Source organism: Lethenteron reissneri, chromosome 12 (genome assembly GCF_015708825.2).
Source record: "Lethenteron reissneri isolate LAM-NWPU_2019-01 chromosome 12, ASM1570882v1, whole genome shotgun sequence".
Lineage (NCBI taxonomy): Eukaryota > Metazoa > Chordata > Hyperoartia > Petromyzontiformes > Petromyzontidae > Lethenteron > Lethenteron reissneri.
Window position 1 is genome coordinate 10,127,975 of NC_083790.1, and position 25,611 is coordinate 10,153,585.

At 47.4% G+C, this 25,611-nt stretch overlaps 2 protein-coding genes across 3 annotated transcripts; both read right to left on the reverse strand.

Moving 5' to 3' along the window:
* Window positions 1-281: 281 nt before the first annotated feature.
* On the reverse strand, window positions 282-14,568 carry LOC133341672 (uncharacterized). The gene is made up of 11 exons (XM_061550262.1): window positions 14,523-14,568; window positions 13,937-14,487; window positions 13,391-13,899; window positions 12,478-12,507; window positions 12,255-12,437; window positions 10,804-10,891; window positions 10,134-10,238; window positions 8,951-9,114; window positions 7,525-7,613; window positions 6,902-6,957; window positions 282-6,090 (listed from the first exon to the last, which is right to left on the reverse strand). The coding sequence occupies exons 1-11, from the start codon at window positions 14,566-14,568 to the stop codon at window positions 5,518-5,520; spliced, it is 2,394 nt and encodes a 797-aa protein (XP_061406246.1). The 3' UTR covers window positions 282-5,517.
* LOC133341880 (SUN domain-containing ossification factor-like) lies at window positions 14,446-24,474 on the reverse strand. Of its 2 annotated transcripts, XM_061550692.1 has the most exons (9): window positions 24,367-24,474; window positions 22,946-23,052; window positions 21,942-21,962; window positions 18,963-19,018; window positions 18,514-18,605; window positions 17,928-17,993; window positions 16,443-16,532; window positions 14,813-14,879; window positions 14,446-14,692 (listed from the first exon to the last, which is right to left on the reverse strand). In XM_061550692.1, exons 2-9 carry the CDS (start codon window positions 22,964-22,966, stop codon window positions 14,602-14,604), a joined length of 504 nt encoding a protein of 167 aa, XP_061406676.1. In that variant the 5' UTR covers window positions 22,967-23,052; window positions 24,367-24,474; the 3' UTR covers window positions 14,446-14,601. The 2 variants fall into 2 exon arrangements, with proteins under 2 accessions (XP_061406676.1, XP_061406677.1); XM_061550693.1 differs by lacking the exon at window positions 21,942-21,962.
* Window positions 24,475-25,611: the final 1,137 nt, after the last annotated feature.

Sequence of the window (25,611 nt, forward strand, 5' to 3'; positions counted from 1 at the left end):
TTAATTTGATTACGAAACTTCAAATTTCTTTGATAAAGACGCTTCCTATGTCATAACATTTAGATGTTGAGATATTTTAAATGTGCATACGTCCACATATCGCACACACTTTGGAGAGAAAGGAGAAACTATAAAGGTTGATGGATCACAGATTTATGAAATGACCAAACCCACCGCCAAATGGCAGAACAGCACGTGGGTTCATGGACCCGGCTTTGGGACTTTCGCACTATGACCTCATACGTGGCTTATTTCGTCACTAAACACTGACAATGGCTGTGTAACGGCACATTCTAAAGTTTATTGTGACAAAAGTGACATTGAAATGAATATTTTTTTTTAAACAATTCATTAAAGTTGCAGTTCATTTCTATTAACACTAAATACATTTTACACTCTCGAGATAAGTAGCACAGAATCTTTTTTTATTATATTTGACAATCAGATTGTTTTCGGGCTTTGGAATTATTAAGATTGCCTACAAATGTATGTATGCAAACAAAAGTGACGTGTCACATGGTACCACATTTGGCGGAAAAATTACAGAAGTGATGTCATGTTTTCGGACCAACCAAAACAAACAAAATTTCAGATCATCCAAAATTTCAGATCGAGGTCCGATTTTTTAAATCCTTTATATTAAGTTCGCTTGCTTGCTTGCGTGCTTGCTTGCTTGCGACCGTGCAAATCTTTCGGTCGTTTTTTAACCCACTGCCCGTGATCCAATCGAGCTGACATTTTGCACACAGACTCGTGCGAGACAATTAATGTTCGTGACATTTTTTTTAAAACTTTAGGGAAAACAAATTAAATATTTAATTACCAATTGCTTAATACTGGCAGACAATCATCTGACCCATAGGTGGCAGCCATCTCAAGCCAGAGGACGAGAGGACTTTAGCCGCCACGCATATAAAGGATTTATAGTGAAAAACTTTGTTTTTACGGGTTATACTTATTTATTTTTCGTATTGGGGATACATCCCAAAAAGGGGGTTCACATTCCACAACATGAAAATCAACATGTTGGGATTGTGATGAGGGCATCCCTCGAAACCATCAACCCACAATAACAGGAAGAGCAGGCGCGCTGATTAAAACTTGTGTTTATTTAATCATCGCTTCCCACTCACAAATTGACCAGAAACACGTGAACATTTTTTCTTTAAAATAAGGGAAGTCGTGTACATCACACCAGAAGGTATCATCACGCGGGGAACAATTCACAGTATCTCCTAAAACAATGGCACATTTGTGTTGCGGTCCAGGATCTCTCGACATTTAAAAAATAAAATCCTCGTCGAGCAAATGTGTCCAATTGTGTGCGCGTTAAGTAAAATACATTCAGTCCACGGTTGTTTCATTTGAGGTAGCGTCAGGCGCCGACAGTAATGTAATGCACCTGTGCCTTGCCACAGATTACAGCTTCGTGATGAACTTGCTGACACTTCGCTGCAAGACAAACGCTTGGATTTCAAGGGAGGGATGCAAGTGCAAAACGCACAAACGTACGTGACACGGGCGGTCAAAACTTCCAGGTCGAGAAACCACAGAAGGCCTACATAAATTCTCTTCCGGACTACAAATCCACGTGCGCACACCAGGCAGTTTCAAGTGCAATGGCCATTTTTTCCTCTGCGCAGAATCTTAAAGAGAATGCCAAGAGGTGAAGCCACGCAACACAGATGGCTCGATTGTTTTATTTTTCCCAATGGGTCACACCAACAACTCCTACAACGAAGTTACAAACGTAAACGTGAAATGTCCACCGTAAAAAAATAAATTAACACACCCCCTAACCAAAAGTGGGAGAGATTTGTGTTGAATGTACATGAGACACGGTGACACGTGGCTCTGTAGTGCTGGTTCCAGGAGAGAGGTGTTACCAGAAGTGAGTATGAATTAAATAGAACGACACCACGTTACAAAACTGGTTGGAAAATATAACTGATAAGGAACAAGGTAAGTATGAAATGGGACGAATGTTGCATTTAAGGATAAATAAAATAACATTATTCATTGTGTTAGTCTCCTACAAAAAAGACTGCATGCACTTCTTACAGGACTGAGGAGTGGTGGAGGTTTGTAGTTACAGTTCAGAGGAGCAACGACTTTCACTTTGGAGTTTCCAGTTGCATTGGACACACAAAAGCAGATTGGGTTGCATTAAATTACTGCAATCACATTCCAGTTTGTTCCAAAGATGGCTTTCACCATTCTTGATGGGCGAGAAGGAGCATTTAAAAGGGCTTTGTCCACCCGGTTTAATTAAAACCTATCTGGGTGCCTTTTTTGGGTCATAGCAGTACTGGCTGAACCAACTAGTTGTCCGCGGAGAGTTTGCATTAAACAATAAATACATAAATAAGAACCCAAGTGTGTGTGTGTTTGCTGCATTATGTACACTGCGTCGTGCGGACCTAAAGTGTACAACCGAGAAACTCAACAAGCATGAAAATTGACGCTCCAGACAAAGCCAATGCTGTTTAGACGTCAGGCAATTTAACACGGCCTTAATCTATCCATTTAAACCCCTTTCATCAATTGCTCTGTTCAATGGGTTGGGTTTGTTTCCAGCTCTTGAGTGTTTAAAATGCTGAAAGTGTTGCTCCCTCTTCACGAGACTAGATTGGAGTAAGTGCTTCAGTTACACGTCTGAAACATCACACAACAGCTCATTACAACAGTCCCTCGAAATTTGGCTTTTTTGCGAGAGTGACATTAGTATCGACAATAATTACCGCTTCAGATTCTTACCCGGGAGAAGAAATAGAGGACGATGCCGAGTTGCAGGGGGTTTGTGCCGTTCGAGCTGTAGCACAAGAGGATGTCACCCTGTCCCTCGTTACGTCTGTGACTCCCATGCTCTACGCCCATGCAATCCCATTTGTTTACGGACGTAAAACAATAACGCAGAGAATGGGCACTGTCAATACCAAATGCGAAAGGGAGATGCAATGTAAAAAGCCCATGTTTGGCACGAGTTACAGGGGTGACCCAAACTGGCCAATCATATCCTGATCTCAGCTTTATCCCAAACTCTATCCTCAACCCTAACCCCCACCCGGACACTTAACTTGCTCTCTCTCTCTCCACGTGGTTCCCCCACAACCTCCTTTTCACCGACGATTGCCTCTCACTTCAGCGGTGAAGAGTACAACACAGAATTTTAGTGAAGAGAAAATAAGAGGAAAGATAAAAAGTCAAGCAGACATTTCTTAAGCATTCTTTCACAAATGTAACTTCACGAAAATAAAACCAGATGGCCGGCTCAACAACTGAAGTACGCTATCGTCCGTGCACACACACACACATGCACACGCTAAATTAAAACACTGTAATAAAGCCTTAATTTCTCAAACCTATGCCTTACAGCAACTCGGTTGCAGATAATGTGTTATCCTTTTAATCCCCGCTTCGCTCGATTGCACTTTGCATCAGAAACTAAGTATCGTATGCCCCTCATGTAAGTAAAAAAAAAACCCACCCAAGTATATAAAAGTGTGTTGCGTGTACGGATCTCTTGACGGGCAGCAATAAGTCACATTTCTAAAGCCTGTTTGACAAAACACTGCTCAAAAGGCAACGGTAGTATTGTTCCCTATCTGCGATGGACAGTTACGCTTATTACTATTGTATGCCATCATCGGATTCCACATTCGTACCCTTGTATAGACCTCTACAAGTGAAACTGATGCAGCCTTGGGGGGGGTGGAGGGGGGTGGTGGGGGGTGTTGCACAACTCGCGGAGATGGGGGTATCACGTCCATCGGTCGAAAATCCTCCCAAGTAAAATATCACCACCCCGACTAAGAACATACGAGCCTAAATATCACCGCTGTCATCACCTTCCTCAATGACCCACGGCGTTTCGAGTTGGTGCAGCTTCGTAAAAAAAGTCCATGAGAGAGACTGTATATGAACAAAAATCAGTACAGTACTGACACTTTGCCCTACCGCCACTAACAAAAGTTCAATGTAACCAACTCGGCTCACAGCCGTGCGTCCAAACAGTCTTGTTGATGAACAGTCCATGGCTCAGCGCAGGAAGCCTAGACTAACGAATGCAAAAAGACAGTGGAGAAAAGCACTTTCAACTGTGGCAGGAGCAATCAGGTTAAGAGTTCGTGAGAAACGCGTTTTGGTGCCGGGCCTTATGACATTCTTCACGAAGGATGCGCAACACCTTCCCTTTCCATGTCCGCGGTGGTGCCACACATTGGGGTGGGCCTGGCGAGGGCTCCATTCAAGCATCACGAGTGAGAGGCGCGATGGGGGGGGGGGGGTGCAAAGGTCGTCGTGAAAGGAGACGGACCCCCAACGTGGTTCACAGTTGAAGATCTGCACGAGCTTCCGGTCACAAACGTCGCCCCTTTCCCTGCGCGTCAGAGGTCCGGTGTCGGAGCATCCGCGGCGCAGTGACGCGACTGTAAACAGCGGCGATGCAGTACAACGTCGAACATCAACGTCGAGCACTGTCCATTGGGATTACATTCCTGCGTAAAAATACGGTACGTGTCACCCTGGGGATAAAGTATTGGATGGCACTGCACGACTTTATAGACCTCTTCAGTTGCCTAGAGAAGGCGAGTTTGCTCGTGCTTACGAATGACAGTGCAGGGCTGCTGTCTCTGGACGCTTCACAACTGGTAGGCATGGCTCAGCAACCCAAACTACACACTCGATGCAGTCCACTCTGTACCATGAAAGCCAGATTTACAGCACTCAAGGCTGCGTGGCTGAAATAAGAGTACAATTAAATACTTGTTGGCTCCTGCCTCATTTAGGATCAGTCACAATGAGTAGTTGGGCTGAAAGCCTCTCTCTTCGATTGAAAGGTTGCAAGGCAAACAAGCTTGAGTGTTGTGAAATCTTCCGGTAGAGCTCTATGCTTCAAGAACCTTCATTGAAATTGGAGCTTAGCATAGATCAGTATTATTCTTGGCAAATACTTCCCCGAGTGTCACAGTGTCGCCTCCACCACACGACGAAGACCATCAAAGACAGAGTCTCGCTGATGCAATTGTTGTTACCGTAGTGCCCCATCATGCGTGGTCTGCATTGTAAATTTCAGTCAACCCCCAACTCGTCGTAAATGTATGGAGGTGGGCACAGCTTCCCATTCTTCACTGTTTCAGTCACTTCCAAGAAGACATGTGAGGGCGAGCTGAATAAGTGTCGAGTCTCGTAGCGTTAATAATATTGGTGTGCTCGCAACAGCACAGCAAAACCTATTTCAGCTCATTTGTAGGGTTAGACCATTGTTCTTTTGTTTTGGTAACGGGACGCCACGGTAAATGACTCCATGAACTTAGGATCCTGCAACACTGCGGCACTTAACAACGTTGCCCGCTGCGTCCCCAGCGCCAACGCCATCCGCCCGCACCCAGAAAACCATCAGCGCAACGCATTGGCTTCATTGGTTCATTTCGAAAAACATTCCTTTCGCTTTTGAATGCTTCCAGCACCCTGCCCTGCTTGCCCCCCCTTCGCCCATCCTCCTCCGCGGTCATGCGGTCACGAGCGCATGGGTACCGTCACGACGCCCACCGTCTCCACGGGGAACTTTCTCGGAGGCGGCTTCCGCACGCCGTCACCGCTGGCGCGCAGGCTCGGTAAAGAGCCTGAGCGGCGACGCAGCAGGCTGCTGACGAGCACGCCGTGCTCCCTCGCACCACCACCGCTGCCCGCGGCGCAGCACGCCCGCGATCGCTTCCTCCTGGGCACTCCCCGCTCCTCGCCGCCGCGAGGACGCCCGTTCACCGCTAGCTTCACCGTCTGCGCGCAGGCGGTAGAGGAGGCGGAGGAGGAAGAGGAGGTGCAGGAGGAGGAGCCGCCGCACGCGGAGCCCGGCGGTTGCGACAGTCGCGGTTCGTGCCCCGCGAGCGACGGGGGACGCCCGCCAGAGCTGCTGAAGAGAACGCCTGCGCTCGACTCACCGGCACCCGACATGCTGGCGTTCGACACACCGTTAGGCACGAGTGCACCGTTCAGCTTGTGGTGGCTGCCCTTGTCCAATAATGCCCGGTCTTCGGGATCGACGCTGGGCGCGTCCGACTTTTCCGTTTTGCATGGCTTGGCTCTTTTCCTCTGCAAGGGGGGAGACAACATAAAAAGCAATATTTGTGAATAAAAAAATCAATCAGTGCTCGAGGCTAGATACTGCACGTTGTGTGACAATTAATAAATGCAACACACAAATAGAGGCGCGGCGAGTTGAATCGTACAAATAAGTTGTACATTTTTATATGCTTACGGTAACTGCTTTTTGTGTTTAGTGTGTTGTCCTTCCCCCGCACCTCCGATTAGCACGGTTGGCTACATATGGTGCGAAAGAAGTGAATGATACATACAACTGATGTACAAGCGTGTATGGCCAAGTGAAGCGTTGGGTTAGGAAATGTGAATTACAATCCGAAGGTTTACAAAAGTTCAAATCTCAGTCAGGGATCAACTTTACACATTGTTCTTTCAAAGCCATATAAAGTAGTGCCACTTTCTGGGAAGACAATAGTGGCTGACATTTGTTACGTACCAGCAACGTTAAAGCTGTTCAAACCCTAGCTGGGGATTGACTTAGCCCAACTTCCCTCTGGAATCAATAAAACTAGCTTCCAACTTGTGAAAAGTCAGCAGTGGTTGTCCTATGAAACGACTTTTCCACATGTATGTACGTATGTATGTGGTCCTTCTTTCACACCGTACGTAACCAACCGTGCTAATCGGAGGTGGAATTTCTACTCGTGCATAGGAGCAGTCAAGAAAAGATAATTGGCCAAACTCCCCCCCATTAGCTTGCAAACCTCTGATTAGGTAGGTACAAATTAAGCGCATTGTTTTTTTTATATTTAGGTGGACTGCCTTGTGTGGACATGAAAAGCAATGCAGGGTGCCACCTTACCTTTTTATGGTCCTGAAGAAACTGCAGCGGCTCCACGATGTACAGGTCATTGAGCACTGCGAGACAGGACAAGGCTGGTGTTAGCGGCGATGCTCGCACATCTCCGGTAACTAAAGCACGCGGCTGCTTGACGATGCCTGTAGGATGCAGGCCCCCCACGTCGGTGCACGGTGAATGTAAGTCTGAAGAGGTTAAAGTCAACAACTACATAAATAAATAAACATAAATAAACATAAATAAATTAACAACTTTTTGTTTACAGTAAGACAGTGGAGCTGGTCAGGTGACTTGGGGATCCCATGATGCATCATGTTGTCAGGGACATGGAGCTGAAGCCATTAAAATTCTGGGTTTGACTTCATTTGACAGCAATTTGTGATTAAAACAGGATGTCAAGTGTATCGTGTTTACGGTCACATTCTGGTTCCCTGACTGCATAAAGTAATCACCTTCATCACTTACTCGGTCCGATACATCTCTTGAGGACTTAAGCATAGGTCAACCGACGGAACAACAAATTCCCTTTGCAGAGCACATCAATTAGACGCGGGAATCCAACCACAGCAAGTTGAAAACAAACCAAGCGGCATGTCGCCAAGCGGCAGCGACCCGCACGGCCTCACCTGGCGACCTCGTGAGCTGCAACGACCTGGAGCGGGTGACGCCGTTGGGGTGGAACGGAAGCTTGGTGCTGCCGCAGGTCATGAGGCACCTGCGGGGGCGGCACGGGAGCGCACCGCGTGAGCGCACACAGCCAACCCCACGCGCAACGTGGCGACGAGATGGAATTACGACTCGTGGTTTTTTATTGTTGTGTGTTACGAAGTGGCAGGTCATATCGACGCCACTGGCCCGGCAGGACAGCGGATGTCTCTAATCCAGCACTGTTGTCGGGTCACATCGAACGCGTTTGTGATATACGCATACGCGACCTGCTGGCCGATAAGGACTGTCAATCAAGCGTAATACAGCAAATGGGCTACAGACTTGTACATATGCATATTGGAGTGTTACCCCCACAAATGTGTGATTGGTTTTCCCTTCCGCACACTCAACACTCGTTAAAGGACTTGACCAAACATCCTGTGAAGAAACGTCCTGAGTAAAATGTCTTTATGGGTCCGAAAGTCCAAAGGTTCTCATGACCATGTTTTGTTCACAGCCCTGGGCTAGTGCTGATAATTCTTTCTCCATTACTTTCGTGGGGCACGACTCTCTCCACTGGGAAAAACACTTTTCTGGGGAAAGTGAAAGTATTATAATGATGCACGTTTACTGCGCTTGCCCAAGCCTTTGCATAGCCTGCACACCAACTATAACTGCGTGTGTGTGGCCAGAGACCTTGGCACTTGCAGCATCGGATTAAGTTTTATGGGGGCTCGGGTTAGTTAGTTTTGAACCCCCTAATTGTATATTCCATTCCTACTGTTTTACTGCCAACCATGCCTGATACTAAACTCCCCATTGTTGCTTACCATGGTTATTTAATTTCTGCTATTTAAACGTGATCTAATTGTAAAGCTAAATTAAATTTAAAATGAACAAAACTATTTTAATTTCGGCATATGACAAAAGTAACACTGTGGATTTAATTCGCCCAATTTTCGTTTGCATTTATCGTACAGCTGACCCGTGAGCAAAGGGAGGCCGGTACCCATGGCCATTCGCTGCACGTACATCAGTTGATGTATAGAATGTTCCTTTACTACCCCTCTTCCCCCCTTATGAACATTTTCACTCACCCCACCCACCCGCCCCTACGCAGGGTCCCCACTTGGTCGGGGCACCAGGCCCTCGTGGACCTCTTCTATTACCGCTCTCGACGCGCCGCTCGGGAATTCCTGTCGATTTCTTTGCACCTCGCCTATCGAACAGCGACGCACTGTACCGGGGCCCGCGTTTTTGTTGCAATAAAAAAAAAGTAGTTTATAATTTTTTGGGGGGGGAGGGGGAGGGTTTGGGGAGCCCTCAAAATCCGAGGCCCTGGAATGCAGGTCCTAAAGCCCTCGCATTAAATCCGACGCCGGACCGAACCCGTGCTGCGCTCACTGTGTATCGGGGTAGGATCCGCAGAGGCTGCCGTCGCCATAGGCGACGTTCGCGGTGCTCTTGGTGGGCGCTCGGGGCCGCCGGCAGCGCTGCCAGCAGAGCACGAACACCAGCAGCACGCAGACCATCTCGGAGATGAGCAGCGACACGTCGCGCTCCGACACCTGCCGACGCAAACCACGCCACGCCCCCCGTCAACGGAGAGCCTCGCGTCCCACCGCCAGGCACACGCCAGCTCGGCGAAGGAAAGTAGCCAGTTTAAAAGAGCACACCCGTTGTGATCTGTCCGCCGCTGGATGAAGGCTTCCCAAGCTGTCGCCATGTCTATCAAAGTCTTAAAATGCAACATTGCATTAAGCTCCTGTAAGTGAGCTGATTTGATTGCTGCTGGTGGAGGGTAGTTGAGCTACAACCAGCGCAAAACTTTAAACTGCAGCTTTCAAACCTCTACACTCTTTATTTGCCCTGGTTCTCCTTCGTTGCTTATTCAAAGTTACATTTGATCGAGAGGTAATTTCCAACGAGCCCAGCTACCACTGGCTATAAAGTTACCCCAGCTGAACAGAATGTATCTATCTGCGTGAGTAAACGAACATTGGCGGATGTTCATCTTTGTTGGTGGCTCTAAGCCAGAGAATTAACCACATTCTTGTGGAGGGAAATAGTTTCAGATAAAGTGAGTTTCACCCATGTCTGCCTTGCGAAATATGTCCTGAATCTCAATCGGCTGTTACCTGGTTCAACAGACGTAGATATTTGAATACTAATTTCTAGACAGCGACACTCAAGCAGAATGAATCAAAGCCTCTCTTGACTCGTGCACCACTGGCAACACTCACCATATTTTCACGGACCACCAACTCCAAAACATTTATTTATTCAAAATTAAAACTACCCTATCTGCATCAATTCCCCAGATAACTTCCCACAACCTTGCGAATCACAGGTTTGGAAGCACTGCTGTAGTGAATATATTTACGGGTAATATTATGCCCCACTCTACGTGACATAACCCGCCGTGAAAGTGATTCCAACCTGAACGGTTGTAGGCTGGGTTCATGCTGGACATGCTGATGCATCTATTCGACCTTTCATCCATAAGACGCAAATGTATTCATACTTAGCAATCGGAACTGGCATTCTTCTCTTGACACGCACACCGCTCGCTCACGCCATGCATTACCTTTGCCTGCAGAGTCTCGGTGGCTTGGCTGAGGTTGTTGATCAGGTCCGACAGATTCCCCAGCTGCACCTGCATCTGGTTGATGGTCTCCGACTGTCTCTTGTCCTAATGCAATAGCAACGGCAGCACAAAAAGAGGATGGGGCCTTAGCGGTTGGCTCCACGGTGAATCCCGGCACCCCAGCGAGCTCCAAAAACCCGACAGCGTCTAAAAGCGGTTACCGCCCAATACCGGCAGACTTCCACGTGTGTGTGTATGCGTGCATATCAGCAGTATGCCCGCAAGTTAACCGGCAGGAAAGTGGGGTGGCAATGCCACTGGTTCAACTGCTTGTGAACAGAGAAGTGACATGAGCAAAGATAGAACTAGTTGAGTGAGAATGTTCCAAACCAGTTTTAATTAGCGGCACGTATGTATGTAGAACTTCTTCCGCACTGTACGTAGCCAACCGTGCTCATGTGAGGCGCGGGGGAAGGACAACAAGCTAAACACAAAAAGCAGTTCTAAAGAAATTATTTGTAAATGTTCAGTTTTCAGACGATTCTAGGTTTCTGCTGATTTAAGCCGGCTTAAGCTTACATGGGGATATCAGAGGAGGTACGGTTTACAGTTCCCCCATTACGGAGCGTTGAAGAAATGCTGCCCTGGGGTAATTCACTAATGTGCTGACCTGCTCCTCCGCAAGGCGAGAGGTGTTCTGTAACTTGATGATGGTCTTATTGAAAGCTTTCTGCATCTCCTCCATCTGCTTGCGATACCTGCGGAATGGAAGCACGAAACACACGCGACTGTTAGGACAAGGAAATGCACCGTTAACCTGCGAGAGTCAACTGCCAGACAGCCCATCGACGGGCGTGGCCTCTGCATTAATGGAGACGTAGATAAACGTGGCTATATAAAGTAATTTGTTTTTTGAAATATGACTCGTAGAGTACCCGTTGCTATGCAATTGAATATGAGACGGCTCTTATTTTCGTGCTTGCCTCTCAATCCTGTACCCGGAGCACTAAAAGTAATCTTTTTTACGTAATAAAATGCCAAGATACTGTAATGTGTTGTGAGGTTTTTACGTCCTCGAGGATTAAAAAATATTCTGGCAAAAAAATTACATGAACAGGAGCACGAATTTAAATGTAAAAGCAATGTGAAATGAATGGCAGTCTTCCGTATTCGTTATTTCCACCTCTCCGCTGTTGCCATCTATTACGTTAACTACCGTGCCTGGTATACAGGTCATGGGTTCGATCCCGACCCCTGCTGTTCTCCTCGTGGTCACGTTGATTTTTCTCCAGGTCGTCCGGTATTTCCCTCCACATTCATAAACATGCATTGAGAGTATTTGGCTGCTATAAATTTCCACGTGATAAGCCACTTCGTTGAGCTATCATTTGTGGCCAGGTCGCTTTTGACAGAGCTATATAGCTCTTAGTTTTCAAAGATTAGTTTTCATAGGAGTATGATGTCAAATGTTCCAGTAGCCTTCTGTTGAGAATGTGGACAAAAGGAATTCTCCATAGGAATCCCACTGCTGCCTCTGTGCAGACGAGATTAAGCATAGCCAGCCTTCTTATCTTATAATTATAGAGAACACACAACGTACAGTTTTGTGAAAACTCTGCAGGGGCACTTTGTGACAGATATTCAAGATTACGGCATCGTGATAACAACAATGAAGAGGATGATGAGAATGACGAACCACGACTACGGTGACGGTGCAAACAATAACCGGGATGACGAACGTATTTTTATTATTTTCAAAATGTTGAAGACGATGATGACAATAATGATGTGCGGCGAAAAGGATGTGCAGTGTGAAGGATTGTCTACTGCAAGGTGCCTTGGGAGTGATTTTTCTATGAAAGATTATTCTTTACGATGACGAACACTGTGGTGATACCCACGGTGACGATGAGGGTGTACACTCATAATTATGACCATGGTGATGATAACGACCATAGCGAGAATAACGATGACAATGGCAACGCTGCCTCCCTGCTCTCCTTCATAACGAAGGCAGCAGATCTCCCCAAGGGGACATCTGTGTGTGGCTTCAGTGACGGCACGGGTGGTGCAGAAGCATAAGCGTGTGAGTCAGCGAGCGGGCGAGCGGGCGACGTCCACCTCTGGCTAAGCTCCTCCAGGTAGCGGCTGCTGAGCGACATGTTGACTTCGAGGGCCTTGATGCGATTGTTGAGACGCATGAACACAGACTCCTTCTGGCTCGAGCCGTGCACGAGACCGCCCGGAGCGAGCGCCACTTCGCCCGCGATGCTCGCCTCCGCGTAGAACTCCGACGCCGCGGCCGCGGCTGCAGCAGCGGCAGCAGCCGCAGGCCGCAGCGGCTGTAGCGCCCACAGTAGTGGGAGGCGATGCCCTGGTTGGTGCGACAGCGCAGGCAGCCGCGGTGACGGTTCCGGTCAATGGATGGGTGGCGGGCGAGGCCGAGGTCATGTGCCAAGTCGGCGTTTGGTAAACAACGGCTTAGCAAATGAGAATAGTCGACATTCTAAGCGCGACTGTTCGTTGGTAACGGCAGTGTTTAATTGTTACGAGATGTCGTAGCAAGTTGTTCAAACAGTGAACTCAATCAACAGGGAGATATTTATATTTTAAGTAAATGGGAATAAAGCCGCCCCAATGTTACGTTAATTGACAGTAACGTAATTTTGCTGCATTTAATGAGATCAGACGGGGCTCGAATGAGAACAAAGTAATTTAAATATTGAGTACATGAGAAGAGCATCGTTCACTGCTATCAATAGAGGAGGGAATTGCTTTAAATGTGATGTCATATGAGGACAGAGTTGCAAAGGAGGCGTGAAGCTCAACATTCAATTATTATCATTCTCCTTACAAAAGTAAAAGTGTCTCCTTGCTCAAATGAGCTTAGCGCAGTGTTCTTATGCTCTCTGGCCATCACCCAGCAGTGAATATTAACATTTCCATGATGGAGTTCGGTCTCTACCATGGACAACCAATGATGACTTCCCACAAAGTAGTACCCATTATATGCTGCATAGATGATGGGCCCAGTCGATCCACCCTAAGTATAGGATATCGCAACCTTCCAATTGAGACGTTCTCTACGATTAGGATGTAATGTAGCCTCAGACTTGCCAGTGATGACAACTTACTTTCGATTGCACTGTGTCGTCTTTGACACCTTCCAAAACCCTGCCTCGTTAACGAATCTCCCAACCCCGAGGAGTCACAAAAATGATATCGAACACAGTGAAGGTCGTCGCATCTGAACACACCTGCCATTTCCTGCTCCTTGTACTGCCGACTCCTCCACTGCGAGCAACTCTCCAGCTGGGGTGGACGCTGGCAGAGTCCTGTCGACGGTGTCCACTACCCTGTCTCCAACCGTCTCCACCGTCTCAGAATGCTGCGCGGAGGGCAGCACAGCCACCGCTTGCGTTGCTGCATCACCCGTCTGCTGCTGCACCTGCTGCTGCGCCTGCTGCTGAGTTTGCTGCTGAGTTTGCTGCTGAGTCTGCTGCTGCTTCGGAGGCGTCGGCTGAAGCGTCTGCGTCTGCGAGGGCTCCACAGGAATCGCCGCCACCGTCGCAGCCGTTGTCGCGTTCAACACCGCGCCCCCGTCGTTCGTCTCGGCCGCCCCCAGCACGGAGGAGGCGGAGGAGGCGGCAGCTTGATCCTCGGACGTGTCAGGCGGCGACGCTTCGACTACAATCTCCGTGTCCGTGGGAGCCGCGGCGTTGTGTTCCGAGGCGTGGCTCGGAGAGACGTCCACCGCCTGCTGCTCCTGAGTGACGCCACGCTCGGATGAGGCCGCCGCCGACTTGGCGTCCTCCGCTTTTGCCTCGGCTCGAGGTCCCGCCGCCTCCGTCGGTCTCTCTCCGCCGTCGCCGCCCGGGCTCCGCTCGGCCGAAGGAGGACGGCCGCTCCGTGCCGGCCTCCGCGTAAGTGGCGGCGGGGTGGGGTGGCAGCAGACAGCGCTCGCCCAAGAGCTCCGAGCCCGAAGAGGTTTCCGACAAGTTCACCTCGCCGGCCTCGGGCAACGTCCCCGCGTGCTCGGGCCCGGCGACGCGTGCGGTCGCCGCCGCCGTCATCGAGTCCTCGTCGACGGCGTCGGGGGCGGGAGAGGCGGCGCTCTCTGGCGGCGCCGGAGGTCGTGGCGCCCGTAGCGTGTCTCGGTCCCGCCACGGGAGGCACACGCGCAGCGCCAGCTCGGGGAAGCGCGCAGCGCACGAGCGCCCGAGCGCCGCCCCCCCTCCCCGGCACAGCGTGCGCGTCTCCGCGTGAAGCCACGCCGCCCGCAGCTCCTCCAGCCAGGGGGACTGGTCCTCCTCGGGGCCCAGCTGCGTCACGATGCTCAGCGGGGGCGCCAGCCCTGGTGGAGCGGGCGGCTCCGCCAGTCCCACGGGCTCGCGTTCCTCATCGCCGCCACCTTGGGTCTCGTGTTCGTCGACATCGCCTTCGCCCTCCAGGGGAACCACCACGGGGATCAGCGTGGGGGGGGCGATTCCTCCGAAGCGGTGTTGTTGGCGGCGTCCGTGACTGAACCGTTTTCCGTCCGGTTGCCCGCAGGTGGGGCGCTGAAACGAAACGACACGTTGTCTTGGTCAGTGCGAGAGAAAGCCCTTCGAAGTTCTGCCTCGTATGTAATGTTGTTCTCAACGTCACATTGACGTGTTCATGCTTGAATTGTTACGTACGCAATTTCCACAGGCGGCGAGGTGGAGCTGTTTGCTGATGTCTCGTTGCTCAAGCTGCTGACGTTATCTAAAACATATCAAAAGAAAGCAACCATAAATACCACGCACCACGATATATATATTTTTTACAAAGTATATATTGAAGACAGGAATTAAGTGTTTTGGCAGTCGTAATAAATGTCAAATTGGTTACCAACATAACTATCAGCTTTGTATTTCATGGACCCAAAACCCCAAAATGTTACCTCCCTGTACCACAAAGTGACAAAATTAAAGCGTAACGATATCCCTTCAAGCACAGTAAAAGTGAATTACATAATAGTTTCAAATGAATTCCTTCATCCGAGTAATTCTCACAATTCACTTTTATTCGTCGTAGAATTAAATCACGACGACAAGGTGGCAATCGCGACTGCTCTGGCCCAAGGACAGGCGAAAGAACAAACCTAATGAAGAAAATTATAATACAAAGGCTTATAGAGTTACCGGTCAGGTGAATGCAAAGTGAGCCCCACCAGAAAGCACGAATATCACAGGAATGTATTTTCATTTGTCCCCAGGATAGCCTAGTGCAGTGGTTCCCAACCGGTACCCCGCGGATCAAGAGTGCTCCGTCAGGCCGTGGGGAATGGTCAACAGAGCTGCTGCAGATACTGCAACTTGTTTCCACAACACACCGTATGTTTTAGCCATCTTATTGGCCGATAACACCCTGATATATAGAGGACCGCAGAGCTTGGGAGGGGGTGGAATTCGTGTGGCTGCCTTTCCATGTGGTTCTTACTCGTGCTTCCGAGTCATTCCCTTTTCTTTTAGAGGTTTACTGAATGCTGTGTGGCGGCACAGTAAAAGCATAAATGACATTATCTAGCTATTTTATATACTTATATAGTTATTAACTTTTTTTACAATGCGAGTAACTAAGAAGCAACGTGTTTGTTTCACGGCATCAGCATTTTATAAGCACTGTTCGAGACGTTTTAATTTTCAAAAACACGCTACTACTGGTGCATGGTGGTCCAGGAAAATGCTCTGAGGGTTTGACATTGATTCGCAGGTGCAGAGGTTGGAGACCACTGGCCTAGTGTTGAGTACAACCGCCACTAAATCAGCTGTGCACAACGTCTATGCTTTAATACCCAACTGCAGCCACCCTGGGAATCTCTCGCAGAACATTTAATCTGATATGATGGGGGAAATCGCGGGACAACGCTGCAACATCATTTATTAGCAAGTAACAGGTGACGGTGTGGCAGCGTGACGGCACAAATCAAAACACTTTTACCCGTAACTTTATTGGATAAAAACAATAATGCGCGTCAAATGTGTAAAGCGATAATATAGCTTGTAACGTTTGGAATGGCTCAATGAGTCGGGAAATATTTTTTGCAGTATGGTCCTCCTTGGTAAGTTTTGTCCAATTAATTTGTCAATGGTGTTAAACCTGGATAAAGCCCATGCATGAGAATGGACAGCGTTAAAGGTGCACACGCATCACTCAGCTAACCTGCACGCACAAATAGCTCCGACCAATCGCGTCTCTCTATTGCAACAAGGACGGTGTGACTCTCAATGGGCTCTCGCTCCGTGAGCAATACTGTGGAATGGTCACAGTTAGCGGTGAACTGACCGCGGGGAAACATGGAGGATTGCGACCCCTCCGCTTCGTTGCTTCCGCCGAGCACCTTGGCCGCAATGTTCACCATGCTGAGGATGGCATCTAAAAAGGAGGGGACACGCAAGCGGGAGCGAAACTTAGGTCATCAAAATTGACACTCTCAACAGCCCTGTTATTATTTTTTTTCATCGAGGGATGAAGAAAGTGGAAATGGTAGGAAATTTAAATCACAGCTTCACAAGGCAGGAAATGGGGGCACACTTGTCACAGTGCCCATTACCAGCTTCAACGTGGGGTCTTCCACACTCAAAAAGCTGCTTGAAAATAAAACAAAGATATGGAAATTTAAGCCACATTATCCTTTTAAAAAGATGAAAACAAAGGTAGTCATTAACACAATGTCTCTCCCCATTTGCGTTAAAAGTGGACACCTTCATTGTGTTCCCCAGCCATCTGTTGGACATTGGTCTGGGTTGATTAAATATTAAATGCATGATAACAGCACTGTTCGAAGAGAATGGAATTGTAAAAACGTGATGCGACAGAAAAAGGAAGGTAATGTAAACATCAGCATTCAAATATTTCCAGTCTCTACTCAAACGTCATCTCTGTTGGCAGTCCTAAACCAGTGGTGGAAATCTACACTCCTGTGACAGGTACCAGACTCTCCACAGGACAATAACTATTCATTTCTCATAATACGATGCTCATTCTATCGGCTCAGGAAAGTTGATGGGCTGAGTCAGCCCCTGATAGGGATTAGAATTCAACATTTTGTTTGTGAGTTGTGAATATACTCAAATTAAACAATTTTTTATTTTACCAGGTAAGGGCCACTGAGCTATACGGCTCTTTTTAAATCCTTTATATTAAGTTCACTTGCTTGCTTGCGCGCTTACGACCGTGCAAATCTTTCGGTCGTTTTTTAACCCACTTCCCGTGATCCAATCGAGCTGACATTTTGCACACAGACTCGTTGTGCGTGACAATTAATTTTCGTGAAATTTTTTTTCCAAAATTTTCCACTTTTTAGGATTTTTTTTTTCATATTTAATTTAAAATACCAATGTGATAAAAATGAAACTCTTACTCAAGAAAAACAGAAATGAATAATAAAATAAAACCGATGCCACGCATATAAAGGATTTATAGTGAAAAACTTTGTTTTTACGGGTTAATTTTTTCAGAAGCGACCTGGCCACAAATGACAGCTCAACGAAGTGGTTCATCACGTGGAAATGTATAGCAGCCAAATACTCGAAACGCACGTCTATAAATGTGGAGGGAAAAATCGGAGGAACCGCAGAAAAATCCACGTGACCACGGGGATTACACGAAAACTCCAAATGTACAGGAGTCAGGGTTGGGATCGAACCCACGACCTTCTGTATACCAGGCGAGTTGGTTAACATCTTGCCACTGTGGCGCCCCCTAATAAGTAGTGTCACCCGGCTGTGACTGGAGAAGGGGCTCAGGTGTCAGGGCACCGCGTCTCACCTGTGGCAGATCCGATAATATTTTTGGAGTCCGTGTCCATTTTGCTTCCATAATCGATGGGGTAATCTGGTGAAGGGCGATTAATATCAAAGTAACAGCATTGCATTAGGGCAATATTATCTTAGGCAGACACGTCATTACCATTGTCTTGTCAACAACACTGTATTCTGAATGAATAATGTTAAGCAAGCCCATGTTTCGGGCAATGGAACCTCTTTATAGCAGGGCAGTTCTTTGCGTTTTATTTCAGTTTTCGTTTTCAAAGAGGACAAATTGTGAGGCTCCAGGAGGTGTGTGTGCAGCCAATCCGTTTGAACAGGGTCTTTCTAACCAGAGCCACGTGGACAGAGTTGGCAATACACGAGTCTTCCCCTTACATTATCGGAGCCTCCTAAGGAGAGGTGAGCGAGACTTCACTCAGTCAACGACGATTTAGTCGAGCCTCACTCAAGCTTCTTCCAATGTTCTTCTTTCGTACGGTGCATTGCAGAGAGGCGACGTGATTTTTTCGAACTGGGAAGTGTTACAGATGCTCTTCCAAATTCGAGAGCCCTTCCCGAGCATTTTGTAAACGACCGAGCCTCACCGGAGTCTTCATCGATGATGCCGGGCACCTCGGGGTTGTAGTGAGACTCGGCAATCTCTTCGTACTCCTCCACCATGCTGGTGCCAAACACCCTGCAAGCGCAGCACACAAACAAGAGGCAAATGTCTCTCTCTCTCTTAGCGAGGACAAGCCCTTAACAAATCACGATCTTCACTGCTAACACGTACCCAAAAGATTATACAGCATGCTAATGGTGCAGGTAAAGTTGCTTCTGTTGGCAAGCACCAACCTAATGAATATCTTTATGAGATGCCATCGGTGCTTGCTAAGCACATGAATGGGCATGCACGTACACGAGTAAGCACAAGCGAAGGTAAAATTTAAATGTATTAGAAGCTTAAGGAAAATGTTATAGACTGTGCAATTGACCCCAATAGTGACACTGCAAATGTAACCACTAACAAACATTAATCCTCATGACCACTCACCTGATGAGGCTCAGTGGACAAAAATGTTCTTTTCCAAAGTGGGACAATAGCTCCACCTAAAATCCAGACAATACAAGGTTAAAAGCAATGACACGACCAACATGCAATCTGCATGTCTGCAGTCAACCGTTCCATGCTGCGCATTCCCTTCGTTAATAAAATTAGGATCCCATACGTTTGTAATCTGGCCGGGTGGCATTCTGGTTGGAGAATTTGACTCTCAGAGAGTTCAAGGTTCAAATGACGTTTGGGAGTCAACCCAGCCCATCATTTCCCATGAGTCGATAAAAAAGAGCGACCACTTTGTGTTAAGTCAACAGTGGAGATAGTCTGTAGAAAGCTTGTAGAAAGACTGGTGCTTGCCATAGGAATGAGTAATTCCCACCACTGGCACATAGCTGTCAACAAAGATGACCAAAATATACAATTGGTGTTTTAAAGTCGCGAACAACAAACTGATCGACCATTTGACAAGGTACGCAAGGCTCAACAGCACTCAATTCAGAAATGAGTGAAGCCGCACTTGATTGGAGATGTTATTTGTGCAGGACAGGAATACATCAAGGGGCTACGCCAATCTGAATACAGACGCTTGACTGAAGCAACGCTCCTCTGTTGTCGTTTTAGCTCCTCTTACGTTGCCCGACACTGCAAAAGCTAACAGAGGTGCAACCACGCAAGCACGTGAACGGTAAACGCCGCGCGATCATCTTTGCCGTGCGCTGCGTTGAAAATCACTGGGGGGGAAAAAAGGAGCAAGCGCGAGAGCTCGCACGGCAGCCTCTGCTCGTGAATTAACATCATCCACAGCTGTTGTGCATGCAGGCGACAGTGCTCCCTCCCCAGTGTGCAGCACCACGCAATAAAGCTGAAGCTGGGGACTGAGACCCACTTAAAATTACCAACATTGCCCGGTGGGTGGCAACACCGATGGTCAAAAAGGCAGCACGTGCGGTGCAGGGTGCATGCAGTGCTGGAGTGTACGTATGTTGAACTTATTTTGCATCGTATGGAGCCAACTGTGCTAATCGGAGGTGCAGGGGGAAAGGACAATACACTAATACCTACTTTATTAAGGGCGATATTAGCACGTAAAATCAAGATTGGTTGATTGATTTGTTTTTCTTTCAATGGGTAATGTTTTATTACATGAGAGCAGCAACGAGAGTTTGACACGTGGCTGTGCTGAGTTTTGTTGCACGGCAAATTTATTTCAGCCAGGTAAGAAGCCATCTGTGACAATAAGTTCCTTAACAAGTGAAACCTGGGGACGAAAGATTAAAATAACGTCAAAGAGTTCAAATTAATTTTTCTACATAGACCACACATAATAATATAAATGCAGGAAGTAAAGCATTAATATTTATGTTAAATAATACATAAGGCGCTCAAATAAAGTACTTGACATTATTTGTTGGGTTTATAGTTGGGTTTGGAGTAAGGCTATGCATGTCTTTCAGAGCAGAGTTAGTCACACAGTCTGTAAGCAAAGGTGAACCTGGAATGCAGTGACCAAACATTCCAAAGTAGGAGCCTCCTTGAGAAACAGTCTAAAGAGTCAGTGGAGCTTAATAAGAAACACACGTATCAGTGCAACGTAGTAGTTATTCGTACGTGTAACAAGCATCCTTAAATCACTTGAGGACAAATGAATTGTGGGTAAATTCATAATTTGGCCCCAATTAATAGGGTTAGGAAATGGGTTGGCTTTTGAAATGAAGAAAAGGAAATTCTCATTTTCCGGCACTGGATTCGACTGCTCAAGCGGCGTGTGTTCTGTGTCTCGTCTCACTGCATCAATGTATTTCAAAGCATCACCCATAACCACAGTTAATCACATTAGCTAATTACTTTACGCATTAGCTAATTAATTAGTTCGTCTAATTGCTCGCTCACACGTGTACTATCTTCTGGGATTATGCTGGGGTGTTTGCCACCCGCCCTAACCCCTAACCATGATATCCCCAGCAGATGCACTTCTTCTACTCAAAGCACATTGGATTTTTTTAAAAAATCACAGCCAACTGCCTTCCACCAACACGGTGCTTTCCAAGGAGTCTGTTTTGCCGTTTGGGATTACACAAAACATGTTCTTCTCACCTTCACCGATTGCCATTAAAAGCCTGCATTTCATTAAGTGTGTATTAAAGGAATACGCAACCCACACAACGAATTGGTCTTGTCTTGCAGAGACACATCTAGGCTGCGAATCCCGCACTGTCCCGACACCAGCAAGTAGTTGATGAGTTGATGAGCTAAAAGATTTCGGTTATTTTCAGGGACTGTTATTCAAAGAAACTGAAGTGATGCGACAGTGATGTCACTGCTGCAAGTTTGAGAATAACTTTAAAGTATGTTATTACTGCTAACCAAGCACCAAACGGCATGTCGGACAGCATGGGATACAACAGCCTGGGTGTGTAGTAGGAATTAAATCTCGCATTTCATGCATTTTGGATGTAACTATTTCAGAATTTGACAGGACAATTTCGGACTTATTTTTAGATTGACATTACATCTGCAGTGTATACAGACTAACGAAAGTGATGTCACCTCATACCATGTGACGCCATGTTAGCCAAGAAAAGTGTGAAAATGACTTCTTCACGTTAGTGACATCACTTCCAGTTTCTTGAACAATCGAAAAAAAATGTTTATTTTTTGCCGGATCATCTGAAAATTTATATCTAGGCCACATGTTTTAGATACTTTTGAGTGCATAGCTACAATGGTGGTAGGGGGTTTAGGTTGCGTCTCCATTTAAAAGGTGAGATTTAAAAAGTTTATTCACATTGCTTGTTTTTGTTCATTTGCGCTTAGGTCCCCAGCTTCATTGAGACCAAATTCACATCTTAATTTGCAAAAAAAAAAAACCCCTGCGTGCCCCCAGTATGCAGAAATGTCCAGGATTCGTCAAACAAGCGCGGGGATCAACACCAGTGCACAGCTCAACAGCAAACGGATGCGACTCAAAAATACCTTTATGTATTTGGCGAACATCTGAAGACGGCAATATGGAGCAAAAGTCAGAACAGAAGGAAAAACACAATCACAAAGACACAACGGCCTCATGCTCTAAAGTTACTCGTCTTGAGAAAAGAAATTCGGTATCAATGCATTGCATGTTTGCATCATGCAAAACGGTCACAGTTGTATGGCGAAATGTTCTGCTTGTCACCGATGTGTCGATGTAATTGTTGTGTAAGAATATTCAGAATGAGACAGTTTGAGTGATTTAAATTTGCACACAGTTACAATATTTATCAACAAAAAATATTCCACCAATGCTAATCATGCGGTCACAGCACAGCTAAAATCCTGGTTCGGGGTTTATTCAGCCATCATACCTCTGGGGTCAATTAAAATTACCACCACTTTGTGGGAAGGTCACAATGATCATCCCAAAGGGAGGATTGGCATACAGTGCGCAATTCAACCGAGCATAAGCAATGCTTAGAGATACATTTATGATTTCAGCTGCCACTGCACGAGTCCTGTGTCGGTTAGAAGGTCGTACAGTCCTGTGCCTGAGGCTGTCTTCTCCATTGACAGCTGCAAGCTCAGGGCTTACTCAGCAAGCTCGACTGCAGTTAACCGCAGTGGATTCTGGTGCGCCAGGACGCGTTTGTGCACGTGAATTCGCGTGCTTGGCAGCACTACCCTAAGACTTTCAATTTTGGTAGAATATAATTACACGATGGTCGCAGCTGAGACGAATGTGGCAGCCACGGATTGTCGCATCACAAAACCGTGGGGAGATGGCGATGGGCTTGTGGAGGCCTTCATCCACCGGTGGAGATATCACGGCTGATTACGATGTCAATAATGATGGTATAATATAATATGACTTAGAATTGAAATAGCGTCTAAATGCAGATTACTGCTGTTAGTCCCCGACTATGGAAATTGTCGAGGCATGTAAAGCGTGCCGAGCAGAACGTGACAGCTGCACCCATTTGCAGCAGAGGCTGCAACAGCAATACCTTGAGGAACTTGGCGAACATCTGCTCGTCGAGCGGAAAGCTCTGGACAGTCCTCTCATCGCGCGCGTGGAATTTGCCCAGCTTAGTTCCACTCTCTTGTCGGGTACCTACAAAACGCAGAGAATCTAAGGTCATCGCTTTCGCGTCCCAGCTCGTTCCGGGGCAAGTGTTGTTAGCGAGCACCTATTGTTATCAACCCTTTCCCGTTCCGATAACGTATGTGTACTGTCATCAGCTTTTCTTTATCGGTACTGAGGCTCTCACAAGGCCGTGCGCGGGAGGGCGTGTGCCACAGTTTGGTGCCAGCTATCGTCCGGTTGTGTCACTACAGTTCTCTGCGATGAGTACAATGTCTTTAAAAACAACGGCGCTACGCCTCTCTAAGTAAAATTAAAACCGAGCCGCTTGAGCGTTCCGAGATTCAACAGGACCCACCTGTACAACTTGCAGATGTCTCGGAACATGAAAGGGTTAATAGGACTGGCATGCCAAGGGGTAAGGCGGGCCGGCACCGTGGATGTCCGCCTGCCCTTAATTTCTTTGGTGCTGTTGTTGATGCACAATTTTACCAGGCTATGTGGAGCAAGGAGAAACAAACCCTCCTAGGTGTACACGTCCAATTGCCACCGATTTGGGTTGCCAATAATCCTAACGTGCTGCACTTGGATCACGGTACAGTGCAATAACCATTTTACCATTGTGGTTATGTGTGTGTCTGTGGGAACGCATGTGGCCCTGGGCCTCCTCTAGGTCAATGTAGCCTTAAATGAGTACCTGGTGTGGTGTGTAACTATCAAAGTCAACTGGGAGTGGTAGTAGCCGCCTACCCCACTGTACCGGCCTTCATGGATGTTCGCTAAGAGCACTTGCCCCAAGAGTCTGTTCAAGATTATATGGGGGACCTCTGTCTTTATATCTGTGTTTGTCTCTGTATGTTGTGCATGTGTGTCAGGGTTGAGCAGCAGCGCAGCAGATTGTGCACTGCGCAACGAACCTGGCGACCCGTCTTCCGTTGCTGCTCATGACCAATAACAGCGGAGAATATTTGTACCGATCCTTGGCCTCACCTAGTTTGACTCGGCCTGATGCAGTGTGTAACATAGGCACTGTTGAGATAAACGTGGCCGAGCGTGATGTTGGCCATCCACCCCCTCCTAACCCTAAAAAGGGAACTTGGTGCATTGTTAAGACCATCGATCCCAGGGAAACGAGGCATCCTCCACCATGGTGCTAGCCACACCACCCCTCATGTGCCTTGCAGTCCTTAACAAGTTCTCCCCGAGGCCAAACAGGAGATTGTTTTGACGTACCCGCATAAGATGCAGATATACAGGGAACGCTTCGCCAATTATGAAACCCGTGTCAGTCCACGAAGTGGGATGCCACTTTGGTTAGCAGCGTAGGTGCTACAGCTGGCTTACCGGTCGCTGATGGAGATGAGGAAGTCTTGAGGGGTGGACGAGAAGAGCTCGAAGTTTGCGATGTCGATCTGCTTCACTTGCACGGGCTCGCAGAGCTCAATCACAAACCTTGGGGAGGGACGGCGAGTGCACAGAGCGTCGGGATAGTGGCGCGTGGAGCTACAATAAGGGTTGAATACGCAACTTGGAAGAACAAATCGAACCGAGAAGGATGGTGGGGTGAATACGGGGGTCACCTTGTCAGTAGCACAGGGCAGTGCAGCAAAATCCATTGTTGTGCTGTACTTATATGGTCTTACGTCTATGCACCCCACCTTCACAAACCCAGACTGGCCAACTTGGCGAAGTACGATAAAATATCACCCGCCAAAGGCACAGCTTGAGGAAGCTCTCATCCAGCAGGTGATTGGCAAACGGCTGTGTGCGTATAGATTGATTTGAGGGAAGACAATACACAAAGCACAAATAGTTCTTTTCTAGAAGATACAGCCAGGCAACGTGTCCCAGACTGTCTGCTAAGAGCTTAAAGCTATACTAATGAGGGTTTAGGTGGTTTATATGACAGGCAAGGTCAAACTTAGGGCACACTAAAAGACAAAGATCCCTCGTATAGCCTGAACAGACTGTTGGGGTAATTTTTATTCACGAGTAGCACCTATGAAGGCCGACACGGGACACGAGGAGGTGGTTGGCCAGCACCACGCCCGGCTGCCTTTGTCTCCCCAGTGGTGATGTTTACACACTGCACCAGGCACTCATTTGAGGATGAGTCGACCTAGGGGAGGCCAAGGACTTGTTCAGATATTCGTCACTGTTGTTGACCATGAGCGGAAATAGAACTCGGGTCGCAGGGTTTGTAGCACAGTACGCTAACCTGCTACACTATTGCTCTAGCGACATCACTGTGTTACTGTCACTAGTCACACTAGAGTGACATTCACAGTGATGTAGCTAGAGCTCTATGACAGCAACACTGACCATGACTTTAAAGTCTAAACAACACTTCGCACTGTGTTGAACACAATAACGTAGGCATATTTAAACAACATCAGAGGCATTTGCTTTTTGTGCATTGCATCTGAAGTGGCAGTCGCCTGTGATTAAACCAGATGTTCAAGTTTGTAGCCAGTGTAGTTATTTTCAAATCAGTGTATATCCACACTTTAAAATAAGCTGACAGTACACGCTGTAACTAGAAAGCAAATAGGAAATGTTTAATGACTAATGGTTCTCATGCACAAAGCC

Excerpts from the sequence above, each read along its gene's own strand:
- LOC133341880 (XM_061550692.1), bottom strand. The coding sequence starts at position 22,966 with ATGTTCGCCAAGTTCCTCAAG. Across the intron at positions 17,994-18,513 it reads CATCATCGATGAAGACTCCG|ATTACCCCATCGATTATGGA; the intron begins GTGAGGCTCGGT and ends GCCCTTCACCAG. Across the intron at positions 14,693-14,812 it reads TCGCCGCCTGTGGAAATTGC|CGCCCCACCTGCGGGCAACC; the intron begins GTACGTAACAAT and ends GTTTCGTTTCAG.
- LOC133341672 (XM_061550262.1), bottom strand. The coding sequence starts at position 14,568 with ATGTCGACGAACACGAGACCCAAGGTGGCGGCGATGAGGAACGCGA. Across the intron at positions 12,508-13,390 it reads CAAGGAGCAGGAAATGGCAG|GGCATCGCCTCCCACTACTG; the intron begins GTGTGTTCAGAT and ends CGCACCAACCAG. Across the intron at positions 10,239-10,803 it reads CTCGCCTTGCGGAGGAGCAG|GACAAGAGACAGTCGGAGAC; the intron begins GTCAGCACATTA and ends CTATTGCATTAG.